General features: G+C 43.3%; 1 protein-coding gene and 2 non-coding genes across 3 annotated transcripts in view; all 3 read right to left on the reverse strand.

Moving 5' to 3' along the window:
• Window positions 1–19,316, reverse strand: part of Spase22-23 (Signal peptidase complex subunit Spase22-23) — a 51,736-nt gene that overhangs the window by 16,893 nt on the left and 15,527 nt on the right. The window contains exon 3 of the mRNA XM_067112169.1: window positions 15,357–15,460. Within this exon, the coding sequence (XP_066968270.1) occupies window positions 15,357–15,460 (104 nt within the window). The remainder of the gene's footprint in view (window positions 1–15,356; window positions 15,461–19,316) is intronic.
• LOC136844513 (5S ribosomal RNA) lies at window positions 8,807–8,925 on the reverse strand. The gene has a single exon (XR_010854907.1). It is a non-coding gene; the product is annotated as a 5S ribosomal RNA (ribosomal RNA).
• LOC136844534 (U6 spliceosomal RNA) lies at window positions 10,424–10,529 on the reverse strand. Its single transcript, XR_010854919.1, has one exon. It is a non-coding gene; the product is annotated as a U6 spliceosomal RNA (small nuclear RNA).

Genomic DNA, 19,316 nt, shown 5'->3' on the forward strand with positions numbered 1-19,316 from the left:
ATTATATATGAGTTTTTTTTGCTGTCATATATTCCAATATTTATATATGATAATGATATTTATTTTCATTTCTGATGGTTGCATACTAAACTTCAGGCAATGAAAAAAAAAGGAGCCAAAAATGAACTCTTAATCTTAAAAACTAAGCGTGCTGTGATTTTTAAAAAAAAAATTTTTTTCCGCTTCGGCGCTAGCTCCCGAACGCCGCCGGCATACAGGAGACGTTTTTGCAAATAGAGGCGTGGTGTTTAAGGGTTAATAAGTTTCACTGTTCAAAATGCGCGTAAATTTGTGTATTGTAATGAGGTCCTTAATGGTTACTCAGGATGTTTATTTGGTTATTGACCTTTTAAAGTAATTTGATTATTGTATTTTTGCTGCTGCTAAGAGTTTAATTCATTTGTGGTAATGTTCATTTCATTGTTTTATTTTAAATTAAACTGAACCTGACTCGACTGTAAATATGTACCGTACATAGCTTACTGTATATAAAATCATTTTAAGGTAACATTTTGGTTTTGTTCTGCTCCTCCTTCCTTTGTTTGTCACCTCTCGTCAGTCATTTCAGCCCAATTGCTTGTAAATTTAAAGAACCTGTCGATCTCGAGAGGCGAGATCGTAATAGTAAGAATACTTCATCCTGTAACCAAAAAGTGAGAGTGGATACAAATTCTGCCCAAACAGGGTCTGATGTTAGAATTCCAACTGGAAACAACAAAATGGCCAGCTTGGACTACAAAACTTCAGATCAAAAGATAATAGGGGCTCCAATATTTACCCCTGATGATACTGATACTCCAAAAGACACACATTCTGTTGGTTCTAGACAACATGATTACAATGTCCTGCATCAAGAGGTAAGGATCACATTCACCTCCCCTCAATATAGTAATGCTAGCCATCCTTCGGATGGCGCAAGCAAGGAAGTGGCACTTGTCTGCAGTTCACCTCACAGGGTTATCTCAATGTATTATCAGATTCTCTATCAAGGAAAACGACAGCCTCAACAGAGTGGATGTTGGATAGCCACTCTTTTCAAACAATAGACAACATGCTTCCACAACCGGAAGCAGACCTGTTTGCCACATATGAGAATCGCAACTTCCACTGTGTCTCCAAACTTGGACAATCAAGCAACAGCAAGAGTTGCTTTCCTACAAGATGGGAACAAATGGAAGACAATATACTTTTTTCCTCTACTGTTCCAGATTTCGAAGGTTTTGAGCAAGCTTCTAACCTTCAAACGAACAGCTTACTTAATAGCCCCAAATTGGCCAAACAGGCATTGGTTCCTATTACTCCAACAACAGGTGAAGAGATCAATTCCACTCCTGTCCGCTGTTCTATCCCAGAGAGTAGGAGGGAAAGTCGTCTATGCATCCTCCTTTCTGAGCCGAGACCTTTACATGTGGATTTGTTAAATACTGTCTACTGTGAAAATTACAGTACTCACCCAACATTGCTAGGTACCCAGTGCAAACACTACGGACATCATCTATTGGAAGATATGGTTAGATTATATCAACACTGACAGCCCAGCTGAGATCTCTATGGAAACACTTTTAAATTTTCTCATATACCTTTTTGAAGACAAATGCCTTGTTGTTACAACAATCATGGCATACAAGGCAGCATTAATTGAACCCTTGCTTTATGGATTCGGTATTGACTCTAGTATAGAAATTGTCACTTCCCTTCTCCAGTCTTTTGCACTACAAAGACCAGCTTCCAAAAGGCTTCCAATTACTTCGTTCTTGAATACAGTGCTTAGACTCCTGTCAACCACTTAATTCAGTGGACCCAATACAACCATAACTCGCATGCTGCAAAAGGCGATCTTCTTCATTGCTCTAGCATCAGGAGCTTGTATTAGTGAACTGGGCTCTCTTAGATGGGGACGATACATCACGCAACAGCTGACCATCAGTTATTGTTGTCACATGGCCCATCATTCCTGGCCAAGAATTTGAATCCTTTAAGAAGGAAATCTCCTATTTTGATAAGAAAACTCAATTTAGCAGAGAAGGCATTATGCCCGGTTCAAGCACTGAGGCTTACCTAGAGGTCACAGCAAATATCCCAGAGGGTCTGGTTTTCCTACACCCTAGCACAAACAAACCACTCTCTCTACAAGGACTGAGAATAATTTTAGCATCCCTCACTAAAAAGGCAAATCCACACTCCTTTCCTAGGTCACATGATACAGTATTAGGAAAGTAAGTCAGTCGCTGGCCTTCTTCAGAAATGACTCTTTCGAAGAAATCTCCAAATTTACAGGGTGGTCATCAGAGACAGTATTCTTAAAACATTACTGCCATAAGCTCAAGCAAATTTGACTACACTGTGTATCAGTAGGTGGTATGGTTAGTCCTGACCATGCAGCCGCTACAGCAGAAAACCAGTGGTCTTCCTGACGGGTAGGTATGCTAAAGAGATCCATAGATTACAAGGCAGTTCAATTTCTCCAATATATGGAGGCAGGAAAGCAAAAAATCTTAGAAGAGGTAGAAAAGGCTCCCTTTCCATGAACTGCACTAAAGCCTTGAACATACCCAAGACAAACCTAATGAAATACAGCTCAAATTAAGGCTCTATTTCCACAAAATATGTTAAGCTCTCCTTACACAAAGCAATCACATCTTCAAAGACGAAATTGTGACCACTTATTCATTAGTTCTATATCAGACACCTGATTCATCAATTAACAGAAGCACAAGCAACTTGCCCTCCTGCCAAAGAAGCAGCAGGAGAATAGGTCTTATGCTAATTTTATACATTCACGTATCAAGGGACGCATGCCCACGCACAGCCGAAAATTGTGAAACATGACCATACACAAGGTGAATAAGCCCCGCCCAACTGGATACGTGATATGGGCCAATGTGCGTAAAGCAAGCATATTATAGTGCGCTGCAAATGTACGCACTGCGTAAGCATGACGTGACGCTTACCGGAAGTGGCCCGACAAGTGGCGGCACAGCCAAAAGTAGTGCGTGTCAGAGCATGTAACACCGACGTACGTATACCGTATGTGTAAAGTTGTGCGTTACTGAGTTATGTCAACCTCACACTGTCCCCACGTACTGCGTGCAAAGGAATAATGGAACATGCTGAAAGAACATTTTTCATTGGCTGAAGGCTCAGTGCATTGGCAGAACATGATTTAGTTACTTTCCTGTATACTTTATTGTTTAACACACTGTATTTACTTAAATGTCTATTCATGCATTTAGTTCAAATTACAATATTTACTCAATATTTGTGTACTTGTATGTGTTGTAGTTATTTTGCCCTTTGTAATAATTACTTATTGATTCTTTTCTGATACAATAATTCTATCTTTTTGAAAGTACCTTCTCTCCGATATTTGTTACATTGTATATGACTTGCTTATTTTGTAATTTTGTTTCTTCACCCATATGTTACATATGGTATTTTGGACTTATTTAAAATTCAGTGATGTATACTTAAGATAGTCTTTTCAGGTTCATTTTGCCCTCTTAGTCTGTGTATTTATATTTTTGCTAGTTAATTTAATAAAAGATGACCTAACCCTTTTAGACCTTGTGGTACCCATCAGTAGGAGGAAAAGTTCGACAGCAGAAAGACCTGGTTGAGTTGTAGAAGACCAGGTTGGAAAATGGAAAAATTGCAGATCGAGAGAAAGTATGAAAATCTAAGGAGGATACTCCAAAGATTTCACTTACTCAGGAAAAACGAACATTTTTTATGTGAGATTCAAAGGAGCAGCTGTTATTCAAAGCGAATAGCAGCTACTTTGGGCCAAGGATTTTGGATGAGATGAGGTTGTAAACATTCCAGCAGTGTTCCTCTGTTGACAGGCTTTCCTGTCAGTTTCTCAAAGAGAATTGTTTCCTTCAATTGTGACAGTTATGCAACTGTCATTGCCTGTTGTGGCACTCTCTTGGCTGGCACTGGCTGGAACATCGGAGGAGGAGGATGAGTGTGAGGAAAAGGTGAGGGAAGGGAAAGTTTCAGGTTTGGAAGATGGTAAAGGGTTTGGATCAGAGGAAAGGGAAGGTGCAGGTACTGTTTGCCGTGGTTTCGGAGTGTAGTTGACGCAAGCACGTCGCCTGCCCCTTTTATCCCAGGTCACAGCGTTGCCAATTCGTCTCGGATGTGTGCGGTGCGACAGGGTTGCCACGCCTACTCCCACGCCATACAAAGACCCAAGCGGTGAGAGGCGGGAACCCCGGAGCAGTGTGGGACCACAGGTAAGGTTCCAGTGACCACGCAGTCACCACGAGGTTGGCGCCACGCTAAATGGCAGTTGACGTGGCCACCTACACATGGTTTTGAGCAGGATGAAAGGTTCATGGCTCCCAGCATATGCCCGGGTGGTGTGTACGGTCGCGCCGCATACTGGTGCACTTACATAGCATTTATGGTACATTTACGTTGTATTTACGTACTTACCAATTTTCGCCCGTGCATGGGCATGCGTGCCTTGATACGTCTTCTTCTTCCCAGCTTGTTCCCATTTTTATATGGGGTTGCCGTTTTGGATGAGCCGTTTCCATCTATTTCTATCCTGCGCTTCTGCCTCAAAAATTCCCTTCTCACGCAGATCTCCCCCTAACACAATCCTTCCATCTCTTTCTTGGTCTCCCTCTTCTTTTTTCCTGGACCTCCATCCCCGTAGTGTGTCTACCAGCGTGGTCCTCATCTCTCCTCAACAGGTGTCCATACCATCTCAGCCTCCCCTCCCGCACTTTCTTTGATATTTCCACCTTGGTCAACCCCCTAATGTAATCATTTCGGATCCTATCCTCTCTCGTCACCCCAGCCATCCACCTAAGCATTCTCATTTCATGCCTTGATACGTGAATGTGTGAAACTAGCATACGTTGCAAAAATAAGCTAGAGAGACCAGGGTAAAGACTACAATGCTAGATGGTGGAAGAGCAGCAGTTGGCTGCAATGAATTAACTCCTGATAAGCTTCCATCAAGGGGAAAAAACTCCTTTTTAGTCATTGTCGACAAAACCACTTGCTCCAGCTCAAAGGAAGGCACTGATTTGGTTGGAAACCTGTTGGCCCAACAAAAAGATCTATATTCTGATCAGGAAAATTTCATGATGACAATAAAGTTCCTAAACCATGATGGACTTGAAAATGAAATAGCAACCAATTGTTTACCAACAGAAACTCCTGCAACTGGATAAGGAGTCAAAATCCCTGAAACAGAATGTTGAGACTACTGTACTAACGGCAACCAACCGTCTAACAAAAAGGAGACTACTAACAGCAACCAACCATCTAACAAAAAGGAAGATGATAGACGCACAGGTGATAGGAGTGCAGGCCAAAGGCGCACAAGCAATAAGCGCACAGCCATAGGCAGGCTGGCAATAGGCGCAGAAGTACTTGGCACTATGGCAAAAAATGTGCAAAATTGTGCTAGGGGCAGGTGACCTGTGAATCAAACGGCAAGACGCACCACTGAGCTGGCTGACAAAAGCCACAATACACAGGAAAGCTGAAGACAGTCTTGGCTTCTCACTAGAAACTAACATACTTAAGACTAGCCTTAAAATGTGAAAGATCCTTAGCTACAGAAGATTCTAGAAAAACTCCTAAACGCAAAAGGTAACTTTCCTCGATGAGGCAACTTTAGTTAATGCTTACTACCCAGCGGAACCAGTTAAAACTCACTTACAGTCGACCCCCGCCTATTTGCAGTTCAGGATTCGCGGCTTCATCTATTCGCGGATTTTTCTGTGGAACTTATCAGCGAATTATTCATGAAAAATGATATTTTAATGATAAAATAAAGTTTGTTCATACTTACCTGGCAGATATATATATATAGCTGTATTCTCCGAAGTCCGACAGAATTTCAAAACTCGCGGCACACGCAGTGGCCGGGCAGGTGGTTAGTACCCATTCCCGCCGCTGGGAGGCGGGTATCAGGAACCATTCCCATTTTCTATTCAGATTTTCTAACGCCACTGACTCCTGAGGGGAGGAGGGAGGGCAATATGAATATATATATCTGCCAGGTAAGTATGAACAAACTTTATTTTATCATTAAAATATCATTTTGTTCATGAGACTTACCTGCCAGATATATATATATAGCTGAATACCACCTTTGGAGGGGGGTAGAGACAGCCAAGAATTAGGGAAAAAACCAATTATTGGTAAAATTATTTTGGTTCCTTATCTGAAAGCATAGCTGACTGAGTGGTTACTGTCACTCTAGTCTGCTTCTGCTTTACTAGAGACCCCAGCGAGGTAGTGACCTATATAGCTGGCGACTTCTAGATGATCTGTCAACGGGGGCGTGACCACAATGTGACTAGATCATAGACCATACAAAGAGGACAAAAGAGTATTACTAACCACCTAACCAACACCTAAAGCGTTAGTTTGCAAAGGATTGGGAAGACTGCCTCCAGTAGTCGACCCAACAACCATAAAAACACAATTAAAAAGGGGATAGGATCAGAGTTACCCCCTGTCCCCAAGGTTGCTGAAGCAGCAATGTATGGTCCCAGCGAAAAGCAATTTTCGTATGCTACCTAAACATCTTGCCAATAGTGTGAGGCAAACACCGAATTGACTTCGCCAAAATGTGGCACTAAGAAAGTCACTGAGTACCATATTTTTCTTGAACGCCATGGAGGTAGCAACTGCCCTCACCTCGTGAGCGTTAACTCTCAACAACTTGAAGTTGGAGTCGTCACAACTAGAGTGTGCGTCCTTAATGACGTCCCTAATGAAGAATGCCAGTGCATTCTTCGACATAGGTTTAACTGGTTGCCTCACAGAACACCATAAAATATCCAAGGGACCACGAGTGTCCTGTGTTCTTTTAAGGTAGTACTTGAGAGCTCTAACTGGACATAGAACTCCCTCAGGTTCCTGTCCAATAAGGTCTGCTAAACCTTTAATTTCAAAGTGTCTAGGCCAAGGGTTAGAAGACCTATCATTCTTAGCCAAGAACTTAGGGCTTAAAGAATAGACAGCAATGTGTTCCTTGAAGCCCACATGACGGCCTCGAACCGCTCACTCTCTTCGCGCCAGAGCCGCGAGGAATGCCGTTTTCGAGTAACATCCTTAAGAGATGCAGAGTGGAGAGGCTCAAAGGACTAAACATCAAAAGCTTGAGCATTACGTCCAAGTTCCAAGCAGGGGAAATTAGCTGAGGAACCTTGGACGTCTTGAAAGAGCTCGTAAGATCGTGGAGGTCCTTATTGTCAGACAAAGCTAATCCTCTGTGTCTGAATACAATCGAAAGCATGCTCCGATAACACTTGATAGTCGGAACTGCTATATCGAGTTTTTCTCTTAAGTAAAGGAGAAAATCCGCAACCTGGCTCACAGTGATAGAGGAAGAGGAAAAGCCCTTCTTTCTACACCAACCTTTGAAGGTTGCTCACTTCGCTAGATATATCCTTTAGATGAAGAACTTCTGGCTCTAGCGATAGCCCGTGCCACCTGGCCAGCAAAACCCCTTCGCTCTGACCAAGTTTTGATAGTCTGTAAGCAGTCAGGTTCAGAGCGGGGAGATTCAAAGATATCTCGTGAAGTGGGTTTGTATGAGCAGGTCTGCTCTCATAGGAAGGGTCCTCGGGAACGTCTACCAACCAGAAGAGAAACTCCGAGAACCAGTGGTTGAAGGCCAAAACGTGGGGATGAGAGTCATCCTCGTCCCTTGTGAGGCCGCGAACTTGGGTATGACTTCTCCCAGAATTTAGAACGGGGAAAAGGCGTAAACATCTATTCCCGTCCAATCCCAGGGAAGAGCAACTATCGCAACTGCCCCAGGGTCGAGTACAGATGAGCTTTATAGAGGGAGCCTCGCTGTTCTTGAGGTCGTGAAAATATCCACAAGATGGCGACCCCAAAATTTCCAAAAATCTTGGCAAACCTCCTGATGAAGGGTCCATTCCTTCGGCAGGAGTTGATGGCGCCAACAGAGCAGGTCTGCTCGAACATTTTCGACCCCTGCAACAAAACTTGTGAGAATCGAAATGTTGCGAGCATAGGCTCAAAGAATAATCTCTCTTGCAAGGCTGAACAGGGAACAAGTAGTATTGTCCGAGTTTGCTAGAACTACACGATTGCAAACTTGGACTCGAAGAATTGGCGAGCTAAAAGATAGCCGCCAAATCTTTGAAGTCGATGTGCCAGGACACCTGTTCCTCTCTCCGGGTTCCTAACACTTCCTCTCCTCTAGTGTTGCCCCCAACCTGTTGACGACCCGTCGGAAAAACAACACTAGGTTGGGGTTCAGAAGCTTGAGGGAGATCCTTTCTGCAATTTCGTTGGATCGAGCCACCACCACAGATCCTCTTTATATAAGGAAGAATTCTCAATTCCTCTTTCAAGTCTTCCTTGCTTTGCCAGTTCTCCAACAAAAGAACTGAAGAGGCCTGAGATGCAGACTCCCCAGAAAACAAACTTCTCCAGCGAGGAAATGGTCCCCAGCAGACTCATTCCTTCCTTCACCTAGCATGTTTCCTTTTCCAAGAAGGCCGAGACTTTACGTACATAGAAGTTGCCGTTCTTGCGACGGAGACGCTATAAAAGCCGCTGAATAGATCTGAATTCCCAGACACAATGGACAGTGAGGGGATCAGCTGCGACTTCTCCACAGACCAGAAGTCCCAGGGACTTCACGAGTTGCAGAGTCAACTGAAGGTCCTCCAGATACCTTCGCCTTCGACGCTCGAATCAACCAGTCGCCCAAGTAGAGTGAGATCCTGGCGTGCGACAGGTGCAACTGCATCGCAACGTTTTTCATGAGACGATGTAAACACCCTCGAGCAAAATGTGACGCCAACAGCATCTGGTGTTCCCAGGCGGTCACCCATCCAAGTACTGACCAGACCCAACGTTGCTTAACTTCGCTGATCGGACGAGCGGCGGTGTTTTCAACGTGGTATGGCCGTTGTCAGCAGAGTCCAAAGCAGAGAGCCCTGAACTGGTACGTCTAGTCCCCAAGACAACCTGAGATACTTCATCGAATGTGGATGAATTGGGGCGTGAAGATAAGTATCTTGGAGATCCAAAGATACCATCCAATCCCGGGATGAAGGGCTCCTAGTATTGACTCGAGGTCTCCATCTTGAACTTTTCCTTCGGACCAAGTTGTTCGACCTGTTGACGCCCAAGACGGGTCTCCAGCCTACTGAAAGTTTTGGGACTAGAAACAATCTGTAGTAAAATCCCGGGAACACCGAGTCAAGACCTGTTCCACTGCTCTCCGCTCGAACATCTGTTGAGCAGGTCAAACAATTTTCTGTTTGACAGGAAGGCAGTTGGGAAACAAAAACAAAGGAGGAGGAGACAGGAAGGGAATCAAGTAACCTCTCTCTAACAGTAGGAGGGACCAAACGTCTGCCCCTCACTCTTTCCAGGCTTGTGCAAAATGAAGCCTGGTTGCAAAGGGAGTCTGGAGATGAAAGGAGTCACTTGCTACCTCTCTTGGAAGTGACATTCCTTCGGGAAAAAACTCTCTCTCGTGGTGCGGGTCTCGTGTTGCTTCCCATGGAAGCCCCTTTGTTAGGCAAATATTTAGCTTTCGTTTACTTTTTGTATCATTGAGATCGGTGCAATCGTTATGAAGGAGATGCAGTTTGAATGTCGATAACTTTAGTTTTGAGAAAAACGATATTTTTTGCTTCTCTGTGTATTTATTTGCTTGCCGTTACACAGTTTGATGTTTTTATGACATAATGAAAAGCCAAAAAATAGACCTGCAAAGTAATATAACTTCGCTAAATGAAGCTAAATGAAGCGAGTGTCAAAACACGGCTCAGGTTGGGCAGCGCGACGTTTTAGTTAGTCAAGCTCTGAGCTGCTACTGACTGACTGCCACTGACTGCCCTGCGGCATTCCTGTCTTTCGCTGATGCGTACTATGTCCACAGGGTTGCCATAGATCGCATTAGATATTATTTCATAGCTAAAAGGAAATTACCACCTATATACTGACAATATCATTACATTATACGAAAAATGTAATTTGACTATGATAGGGTTACTGTTTTGTTTATAACTCCTAACTGTGGCGAACTTTTAAATAAAACTTTCTGAGAAGATAGTCAGGATATGTATGATGCCATATATAAAATATCCCAGAAAATTTGATTTCCGATTTTTTTTCACAAAGCGCTCCCCTTAAGACAAAGACAACTGCGAAGGTGGAGAGAGGAGCCGAAGGTTGAAAAGTCTCAGGAAACAGATCCTTAAGAAAAAAGCCAGAGTCTGATAATCAGAGGAAGAAGAAGACGAAAGAAGTTTCTCTTCATACAAAGGCTGTGACGAAAGAGGATGTTCTTCCGCAGCTGGCGGGTCTTGAGTGAGTGGTGAAAGTAGTTCGATTCGCCCGACACGTGGCGGGAACTCCCACGAACGAAGAAAATCAACTAGAGTACGTATAGTAAACATAAAAAATGCGGGAACGCTTCCACGATTAGCGTGTCATCCTTGCGCAGGAGCCATGCTAATCTTCTCTGTATCGTTCAATTTTAGTATATGTACTGCCGAAGCAAGTACTGGCTAAATTAAGAAGGACATCAGATGTTGAAGCGGGTAGTTGTGCGACATGATGAACAACTGGAGCGGCGTCAACACAAGACTTGAAGCTATCGCTGGCGGCGCGGAGCGTCATGGCGTGACGCGCGAGAGGCTCCGTGGCAAGTACTAGAAGAGAGTTACAGCGTGCGCGCGGCGTCATGGCTAGCGCGCGCCGGCGTCAAGGTGAGGCGGCGTGAAGCGTGAAGCGCCACGAAGAGCAAGACGCGCTCCTGGCGCGAGACAAGAGAAAAGGCCAACACCTCAACTCGGGGAAGACGAATAGGAAGCCACTAAACACTCTCTCTAGACGAGGGACGCTCTGTATCGTTCCCGAAGCAGGAGACGAAGGTGAAAGTCTGTACCTCTTAACAGGCAGATTCGACTCTTGAAAGGTTCATGAGAGCATCCAGCTGTTGTTGCAAACCCAACAAAATCTTACGCGTTGGAGAAGCCACTCTCTCAGGAGAAGGGTTGAACCTGAGAGAAGGAAAGGGGCGAGAGACGTATACTTCCTTCCACAGGGAAGAAGCTCAGCCCTTGCCTTAGCGCGACAGGGGTCGAGTAGAGCGTGATCATTCGAAAAACACTTTATTCTCTTCTGCAGAGGAATATCCACGCAACTTTCGGGGAAGAGTACAAACGTCTAGAGGAAGAGGACGTGGCGTCCTCTCCCCTAAGCTTCTCTTAAGAGGGCGAGAGTCCAACCGAGAGCTCCAACCCCGAGGCGGGAGGACGTGTCGGAGGACGAGAAGCAATCCTTCAGGATGCGTGCCTGAGCACGATCCCTGGCAGCCTGGGTAGCGTCATCAGGACCTGCCGAAGGGACGCCAGATCGGTGGGAAGCCCCGTAACCCTCATGCGGCTTTCGACATGCCCCCTCCCTGGTCCTGGGAGTTCGACAGAGGTCCAGGCCTAGAGGCATTATAGGGCCGATCTGACGCCCCCTCCACAACACTAGGGGCACTAGCACTAACACTATGCGTTTGAATTGCATTCACTTTAGTTTCAAGAGCACGCATTGACTCCACACGAGCCAGGGAATTACCTTCTGCAGCAACAAACTACAGGGTTAGTACTAAAATTTACTACAGGGTTACTAGTAGGAGAAAACCCTGACTGTCCATCTAAGGATGCACTCTAGGAGGAAGATTTCCTCAGCCTATCACGCTCCAATTTAAGCATATAGGCTTCATATTTCTTCCACTCACCCTCAGACAATCCCACACATTCATTACCGATTATCATAGAGCATTGAACACCCTTACATATCATACATAAAGTGTGAGGAACTATCAAAGTCTTCGATAGCCTCACCTTACATTCACCCAAGCTACAGACTCAATAGCTAGAGGTAAGACATCTTAATTATAAGAAAAGTCAAAAGCAAAATCAAAAACGGTCCACAAAGAGCGTATGCCAAGTCACAGATCCAGTCGAATACCAAAAAACAACCAAAATACTTAAGTGACAACAAATTTCGAAATCCAAATGGCGGAGGAACTGACAACAGGTGTTGACAGTCCGGCGACAGAGAAAATCTGAATAGAAAATGGGAATGGTTCCTGATACCCGCCTCCCAGCGGCGGGAATGGGTACTAACCACCTGCCCGGCCACTGCGTGTGCCGCGAGTTTTGAAATTCTGTCGGACTTCGGAGAATACAGCTATATATATATATCTGGCAGGTAAGTCTCATGAACAAAATTCAATAATTTGAGGATTTTTTCAAGAAACATTCACTAATTACTGTATTTTCATGTTATTTTCATGACTAAATACATTTTTTTTTATAAAAAATTATTTAATTTCAAATATTAATACACTATTAATGTAAACACAGCAAAGTATCAGTAAAATGTATTCATTTTTCAATGCATATTAAATATTAAGGTACTGTATACAATACTTAACTTCCCAGTGTTTCCCCATGTACTGTACAAAGAAAACAGGACTGCTTCAGTACAGTAAGAGAGAAAATGGATGTACAGGTAGTCCCCGGTTAATGGCGATCCTGTTTTATGAGGCTTGTCTAGCGATGAAAATTGGCAATTTTTGGCACCGAAAACTGCCAACTTCCACTTATCGGCGCTGATAATTGGGTATTGGTGCAGATACATACCTAACAGAGGCGCTGATAACCGAAAATCAGCGCCGGGCGCTGATAAGCCCCGAAAATTGCCGATTTCTGGTTAGTGGCGATTTTCAGTTATCATCACACCCTCAGAATCGAACCCCCGCCGATAACCGGGTAATGCCTGTACTTGAAAATAGGGGTAACTTGAATAGTTTTCACACCTAGCTGTAAGCCATATATTTTTAAGGGTAATGCTTTAAGATGACTTTGAAATTATATTAAAGTGTTTTAGATGATAGTTAACAGTATATTCTGTGTAGGATGATAGTTTAAGGTATACATCTGGTGTTGTAACTATTAAAATAAGCAGTTATAAACATTTTTAGAGGGGGGTCTGGTTTTTGAACTATTTAAATAGCAAGTTATATGCATTTCTAGCGGGGAATGTAAAGTACTTGCGGATTTTAGCTATTTGCAGGTGTTTGTGGTCCCTATCCCCCTTGAATACCAGGGGTTGACTGTACATACTACCAGAAAGAGTCGAAGCATCACTTCTACTGAACCAATCCGTTATAGCAAAATTAAAAGAGGGAAAAATGCTGGGCAACTCTTATTCTTACCCAAGCAACCCTATCGCAGAACAAATCCTGGTGCCAGAACTAGTGCTGCACTTCATGCAGCTAATGTCAGGCTTGGTGCTGCTAACCCCAGATGCCACTCATGCCAAACTTGGCACTGCTGGCATAGGAACTGGAGCTGCAGATGCCAGACTGAACAAAGGAAGGAAACAACTGGCACAGATCCGTACTGCTTTCTGACTTGTCCCAGTTCCCTGTTACTCCAATCCATGAGGGAGTAAGACAGGATCTGCCAAGGTCAAGGCAAAAAAAAAAAAGTGGGGGCATTGACCCTTCCTCCAACACGGGGAAAAAACCGTAACTTAACGAGACTCTCAGAAGAGTAGCAGAAAAGATAAATTGATAATAATATCCCACAAAACTTATGCCAAATGAACATAAAAAGTGACTTCATCCTATCAAATCAAATATCCTGAATCGATGGGAAGCTCATTTGGAGTAACAGACCAAAGAGAAGCAGCAGAGGACCTAGCCAGTTACTAAATGGGGAAGCAGACAAAACATGCATAGTTTTTCTACAACCTACCAAGCTCTCTCTGCTCACCATCAATTTCCACATTTCGTTACACCAAGATTCACATAGTTATCCAATCATAACCCTTCTTTCAGCATAACACATAAGAGGGTCAATAAAACCAGGATACATAATGCCTATTAAACAAACCTTACAATACAGGTTCCTACTGAACAAATATTTAAAATAAAATAAAGAACACCCAAAAACATACCGACAGAAAACCAAGTACATTTTACCAATCTGTCAACCTCCTACTGAAACCAGCAACAGAAATACACTGACCAGCTATGAGTGTTTGTACCTATTAGCTCCCTGGTAAGGGATGGAAGAAGTAGATAGGACAGAAAATGAATATTCGTAGAAAACCAAGTGTTCTTGTTTTTTGCTTCAATCTGTTGAACTACCGCTGGCGTGGAAGTAAACGCTATATAATGGAGAGGTAAGGTTCATTTCAAAAATTAAGATAATTGTTCTAGGATCCATGGCACACTCAACTGTAACAAAACACAAAAAAAATAAAGGTAATACTGTATGATGTCAAGCTTCACAACCTAGTCCAGAACTGTGACTGCAAAGAAAACAAGATGTCTTGACATGACTATGGCTGAAGAAAAGTGATGGGTTACTAACAAGTGAGTGGGAGATGCCCACCAATCACCTGCCTGCCACTATCACCCTGCTACCAAGCATCAATGACAGTTCCCAGCTCTCACCAGGAATACTCTTGTTGTTTGTTCTTCATAAGAGCAAACAACAATTAACTGATTGTCACTGCACAATAACAATGGTTGCACATGATAAATAACAGTTCTAGTATAACAGATGCTGATACAGAAAGAACATGAGAGAAATATGCAGCACCATGCAAACCCTCTAACTTCGCTTACTCATTGATTCCCTTCAGGTTGCTTCAGTCATGTGTTGCTACACAGCAGATACTTCACAGTAACTCATCCAGAAAACTCTATTCTAGGGGGTCCTACCATGGAGAGAGTTTACTTCACCATACCTAAAGACAGTACTTTACAAATTTTCCTAATTGCAAACACTCTCCAGCATCAAAAAAATTTTCAATGATGGATCTACTACTGTGAGATACTACTGAAACCGAACTAAAGAAACTACAAGCCACCCATGAAATGTCCAAACTAAATAAACCAAAAGCCACCTGTGAAGTGCTGTAATGATGACAACAAAGATAAAGATAAAAAAAAAAAAGAGGCAGTGAAAAATCATTCAACATGACAGCTAACAGTTAAAAAGTTTTAGAAAGGAGCAATGGCTCTTCAAAACCATTATTCACTCACTTTCAATCAACATTTCAGCAAATAGCTTACTGGCCATACCACAATGTAAAGATATTGGAATGAAAGCAAAAGGCCTTTTGAATTTCAATGAACATGTATTATTCAGGGGATAAACTGGTGAAATATACTTCCAGTCTACATGCAGCCTAGTATCCATGACTTTTGGTTCTGACCAATTTAATAAAGTAAATACAAAAATACAACACTAAGCAATTATAGAAAATGAACTAAGGCATTATTAAAAAAAAAATATCCTTAGTTTCATACTTACAGAAGACCATTGCCATCATCCCAGAAGTAATACTTCAAGTGTTGATTTTTCAAGTCAACTTGGGGGTTTTCACCACGAAGGATAATTTTGTCCCACAACACAACCTAAAAAGGACAAAGGTTATAAAGACCTATGACCAAGTTGAGAATCACATCAACACTTCCTATTCCTGCTACAATATACAAATATATGGTAAATGCATTTAGTAATTACTGTAATTACAAAATGAAAATGTAGGCTTTGAAATGTTAAAAAACCTTACTGTACTTCATTACAGTACTGAATTTGTTATCTGATGACAAATGTACCTCTCACTTCTAAAGAAATATCCCTTAACATCCAAATACATAAGGCTGGGTACACAGATCTATTTATACAAAAAAAACAAAAAAAACAAATGGACAGCCAATTAAAAGTTACAATGTTTAGCTTGAAGGTAGCACAATTTTACCTAAATATTCACACAGTACTTGTTTAAACTCTTAAAATATACACTACAGTAAATTCTGCAAGGTATGTGAATAAGAATGTCCCGTATAAGCATTCTACAATACAGTACAATAATGTAATGTACTTATAGCATGCAGTGTTTGTCTATTTTTATAATTTATTAAAATAAAATATTCTCTACTGTTTATCATAAATAAAAAATATAATGAACCCTAACAGCAGAACAATTATCTGACTAAAAATTTCACAAAAGGATGCTTATTTTGCCCAAAATATGATATTTTTATGATAAAATAAAGTTTGTTCATACTTACCTGGCAGATATATATATAGCTGTATTCTCCGAAAGGGACCGACAGAAATTCAAAAACTTACGGCACACGCAGATGGGCCAGGTGGTTAGTACCCATTCCCGCCCGCTGGGAGGCGGTATCAGGAACCATTCCCATTTTCTATTCAGATTTTCTAGAAACTAGAACTACTGTCTCCTGAGGGGAGGAGGGCGGATTACTATGATTATATATATCTGCCAGGTAAGTATGAACAAACTTTATTTTATCATAAAAATATCATTTTGTTCATGACACTTACCTGACAGATATATATATAGCTGAATCCCACCATTGGAGGTGGGAAGAGACAGAATAGGATTTAGGAAACAAAACTATGTAGGCGATTGGCCTTGGTTCCTTACCTGTTAGCATTGCTGACTTCGTGATTACTGTCACCCAAGCCTGCTTCTGCTTTACTAGAAAACTCCAGCGAGGTAGAGACCTATAGAGCTGGTGGAATCTAGATGATCTGTCAACGGGGGCGAGACCACAATGTGACTAGACCATATGACCTTACTATGAGGGTAAGCGACAAACTAACAACCACCTGACCAAGCCTAGTTACGTTAAAAAGATTAACATAAACTAAGGACTGGGGCGACCACCACTGGTGGAGACCCAACGACCATAAAAAACAACACAAAAAATATTAAAAACACACCAAAACAAAACTAAAGGAGAGGATGAGAGTCGCTTTCTGTTCCCAAGATCGTATTTGCGGAAACGTAAGGCCCCAGCGCACAGCAATTCTCATAGGACGTCTTCACTTCTTCTGTGAGATAATGAGAAGCAAAGACCAGTGCTTCGCCAAAAAGTGGCACCCAGAATGTCATTGAGAGACTGGTTTTTCTGGAAGGCCACTGAGGTAGCAATGGCTCTCACTTCGTGAGCCTTAACCTTCAAAGTTCTCAAGTCTTCGTCTAGCACACTGGAATGGGCGTCTATGATGGTGCTTCGTAGAAAGAACGCCAGGGCATTTTTCGAGAGAGGTAAATCAGGCCTCTTAACGGAGCACCAGAGATTGCTAGAAGGACCTCTACAATTCTGGGTCCTCTGCAAATAAAATTTTAGAGCCCTGACAGGACACAGGGTTCTCTCAGGTTCTTGTCCAGTGATGTCCGTCAAGCCCTTAATTTCGAAGGACCTGGGCCAAGGGGAAGACGGGTTCTCATTCTTAGCAAGAAAAATAGGGCTCAGAGAACAGACAGCATCAGGGCCTCTGAAACCTATAATCTTGCTGAACGCTTGAAGTTCACTAACTCTCTTCGCCGTCGCCAGAGCAGTTAGGAAAATAGCTTTCTTTGTTACATCTCTGAAGGAAGCAGAATTTAAAGGTTCAAACCTCTTCGACATCAGGAATTTTAGAACTACATCTAAATTCCAAGAAGGTAACAGGGGAGGCTACCTTAGGCGTCTCAAAAGACCTAAGAAGATCATGAAGGTCTTTATTGTCCGATAAGTTCAGGCCTCTATGCCTGAAGACCGTTGACAGCATACTCCTATAGCCTTTGATGGTAGGGACTGCCAGGTTCAAATCCTTTCTCAGATATAAAAGGAAGTCCGCTATCTGGGAAAGAGAGGTCGTGGTGGAGGAAATTCCCTTAAGTTTACACCACCTCCTGAAAATGATCCACTTGGACTGGTACACTGCGCTGGAAGAGGCTCTCCTGGCGTTAGCGATCGCCTTAGCCACTGGTCTAGAAAAACCTCTCGCTCTGAGCAACTTCTCGATAGTCTGTATGCAGTTAGACTCAGAGCGGGAAGGTTTTTGTGGTACCTCTCGAAGTGGGGTTGTTTGAGAAGATCTGTTCTCAAAGGAAGCGTTCTTGGATAGTCTACCACGAGAGACATGACCTCTGGGAACCATTCTGCTGAAGGCCAAAAAGGAGCGATTAAAGTCATTCTCGTCCCTTCTGAGGCTACAAACTTTCTGACGACTTCCCCAGAATCTTGAATGGGGAAAGGCGCACAGATCTAGACCCTTCCAGTCCCAGAGAAAGGCGTCTATTGCTAGGGCTCCGGGTCGAGAACAGGAGAGCAGTAAAGGGGCAGCCTTGTGGTCCTTGAAGTCGCGAAACGTCCACTAGGGGACGTCCCCAAAGTTTCCAAAGATCCTGACACACTTCTGCGTTCAGAGTCCATTCTGTTGGCAGAAGCTGATGTTGTCGACTGAGAAGGTCGGCGCGAACATTCTCGACCCCTGCAACAAAGCGAGTGAGAATCGTCACCTGGTGAGAATGTGCCCATAGCAGGATCTCCTTGGCGATCAAGAACAGGGACCGAGAATGAGTACCTCCCTGTTTCTTGAGGTACGCCAGGGCCGTGGTGTTGTCGGAGTTGACTTGAATCACCCGACCTGCAACTTGATCCTGGAAGAACTGAAGAGCCAGGAAAATCGCTTTCAGTTCTTTGAGATTTATGTGCCAGGACACCTGTTCCCCTTTCCAGGTGCCTGACACTTCCTCCCCCTAGTGTTGCTCCCCATCCCGACATGGACGGCGTGGAAAAAACAACACTAGGTCGGGGCTCTGAAGATAGAGAGAGACCCCTTCTGCCAACTTTACAGGATCGAGCCACCACCGAAGATGGTCCTTGAGAGAGAGAGATCCTGAGAGACTCGTCTAAGTCCTCCTTGTTCTTCCAGTTGTCTGCAAGAAAGAACTGTAGGGGTCTGAGATGCAACCTCCCCAGGGAAACAAACTTCTCCAGTGATGAAATGGTCCCCAGCAGACTCATCCATTCCCTCACCGAGCATGTTTCTTTCCCCAGGAAGGCCGAAACTTTTACTAAGCAGTGCTGCTGACGTTCCTGGGATGGAAAGGCTCGAAAACCCGCTGAATCCATCCGAATCCCCAGATAAAGAATGGACTGAGAGGGGATCAGATGCGACTTCTCTAAATTCACAAGAAGTCCCAGGGACTTTGTCAGTTCCAAAGTCGAATGCAAGTCCTCCAGACACCTTTGTTCCGATGTGGCTCGGATGAGCCAGTCGTCTAGATAGAGCGATATCCTTACTCCGGCAAGATGAAGCCACCGGGCAACGTTCCTCATCAGGATTGTGAATACCATAGGAGCTGTACTCAGACCGAAACAGAGAGCTCTGAATTGGTACACTCTTCCCTTCAGGACAAACCTCAAAAACTTTCTCGATTGAGGATGAATGGGGACATGAAAATAC

Source organism: Macrobrachium rosenbergii, chromosome 12 (genome assembly GCF_040412425.1).
Source record: "Macrobrachium rosenbergii isolate ZJJX-2024 chromosome 12, ASM4041242v1, whole genome shotgun sequence".
Lineage (NCBI taxonomy): Eukaryota > Metazoa > Arthropoda > Malacostraca > Decapoda > Palaemonidae > Macrobrachium > Macrobrachium rosenbergii.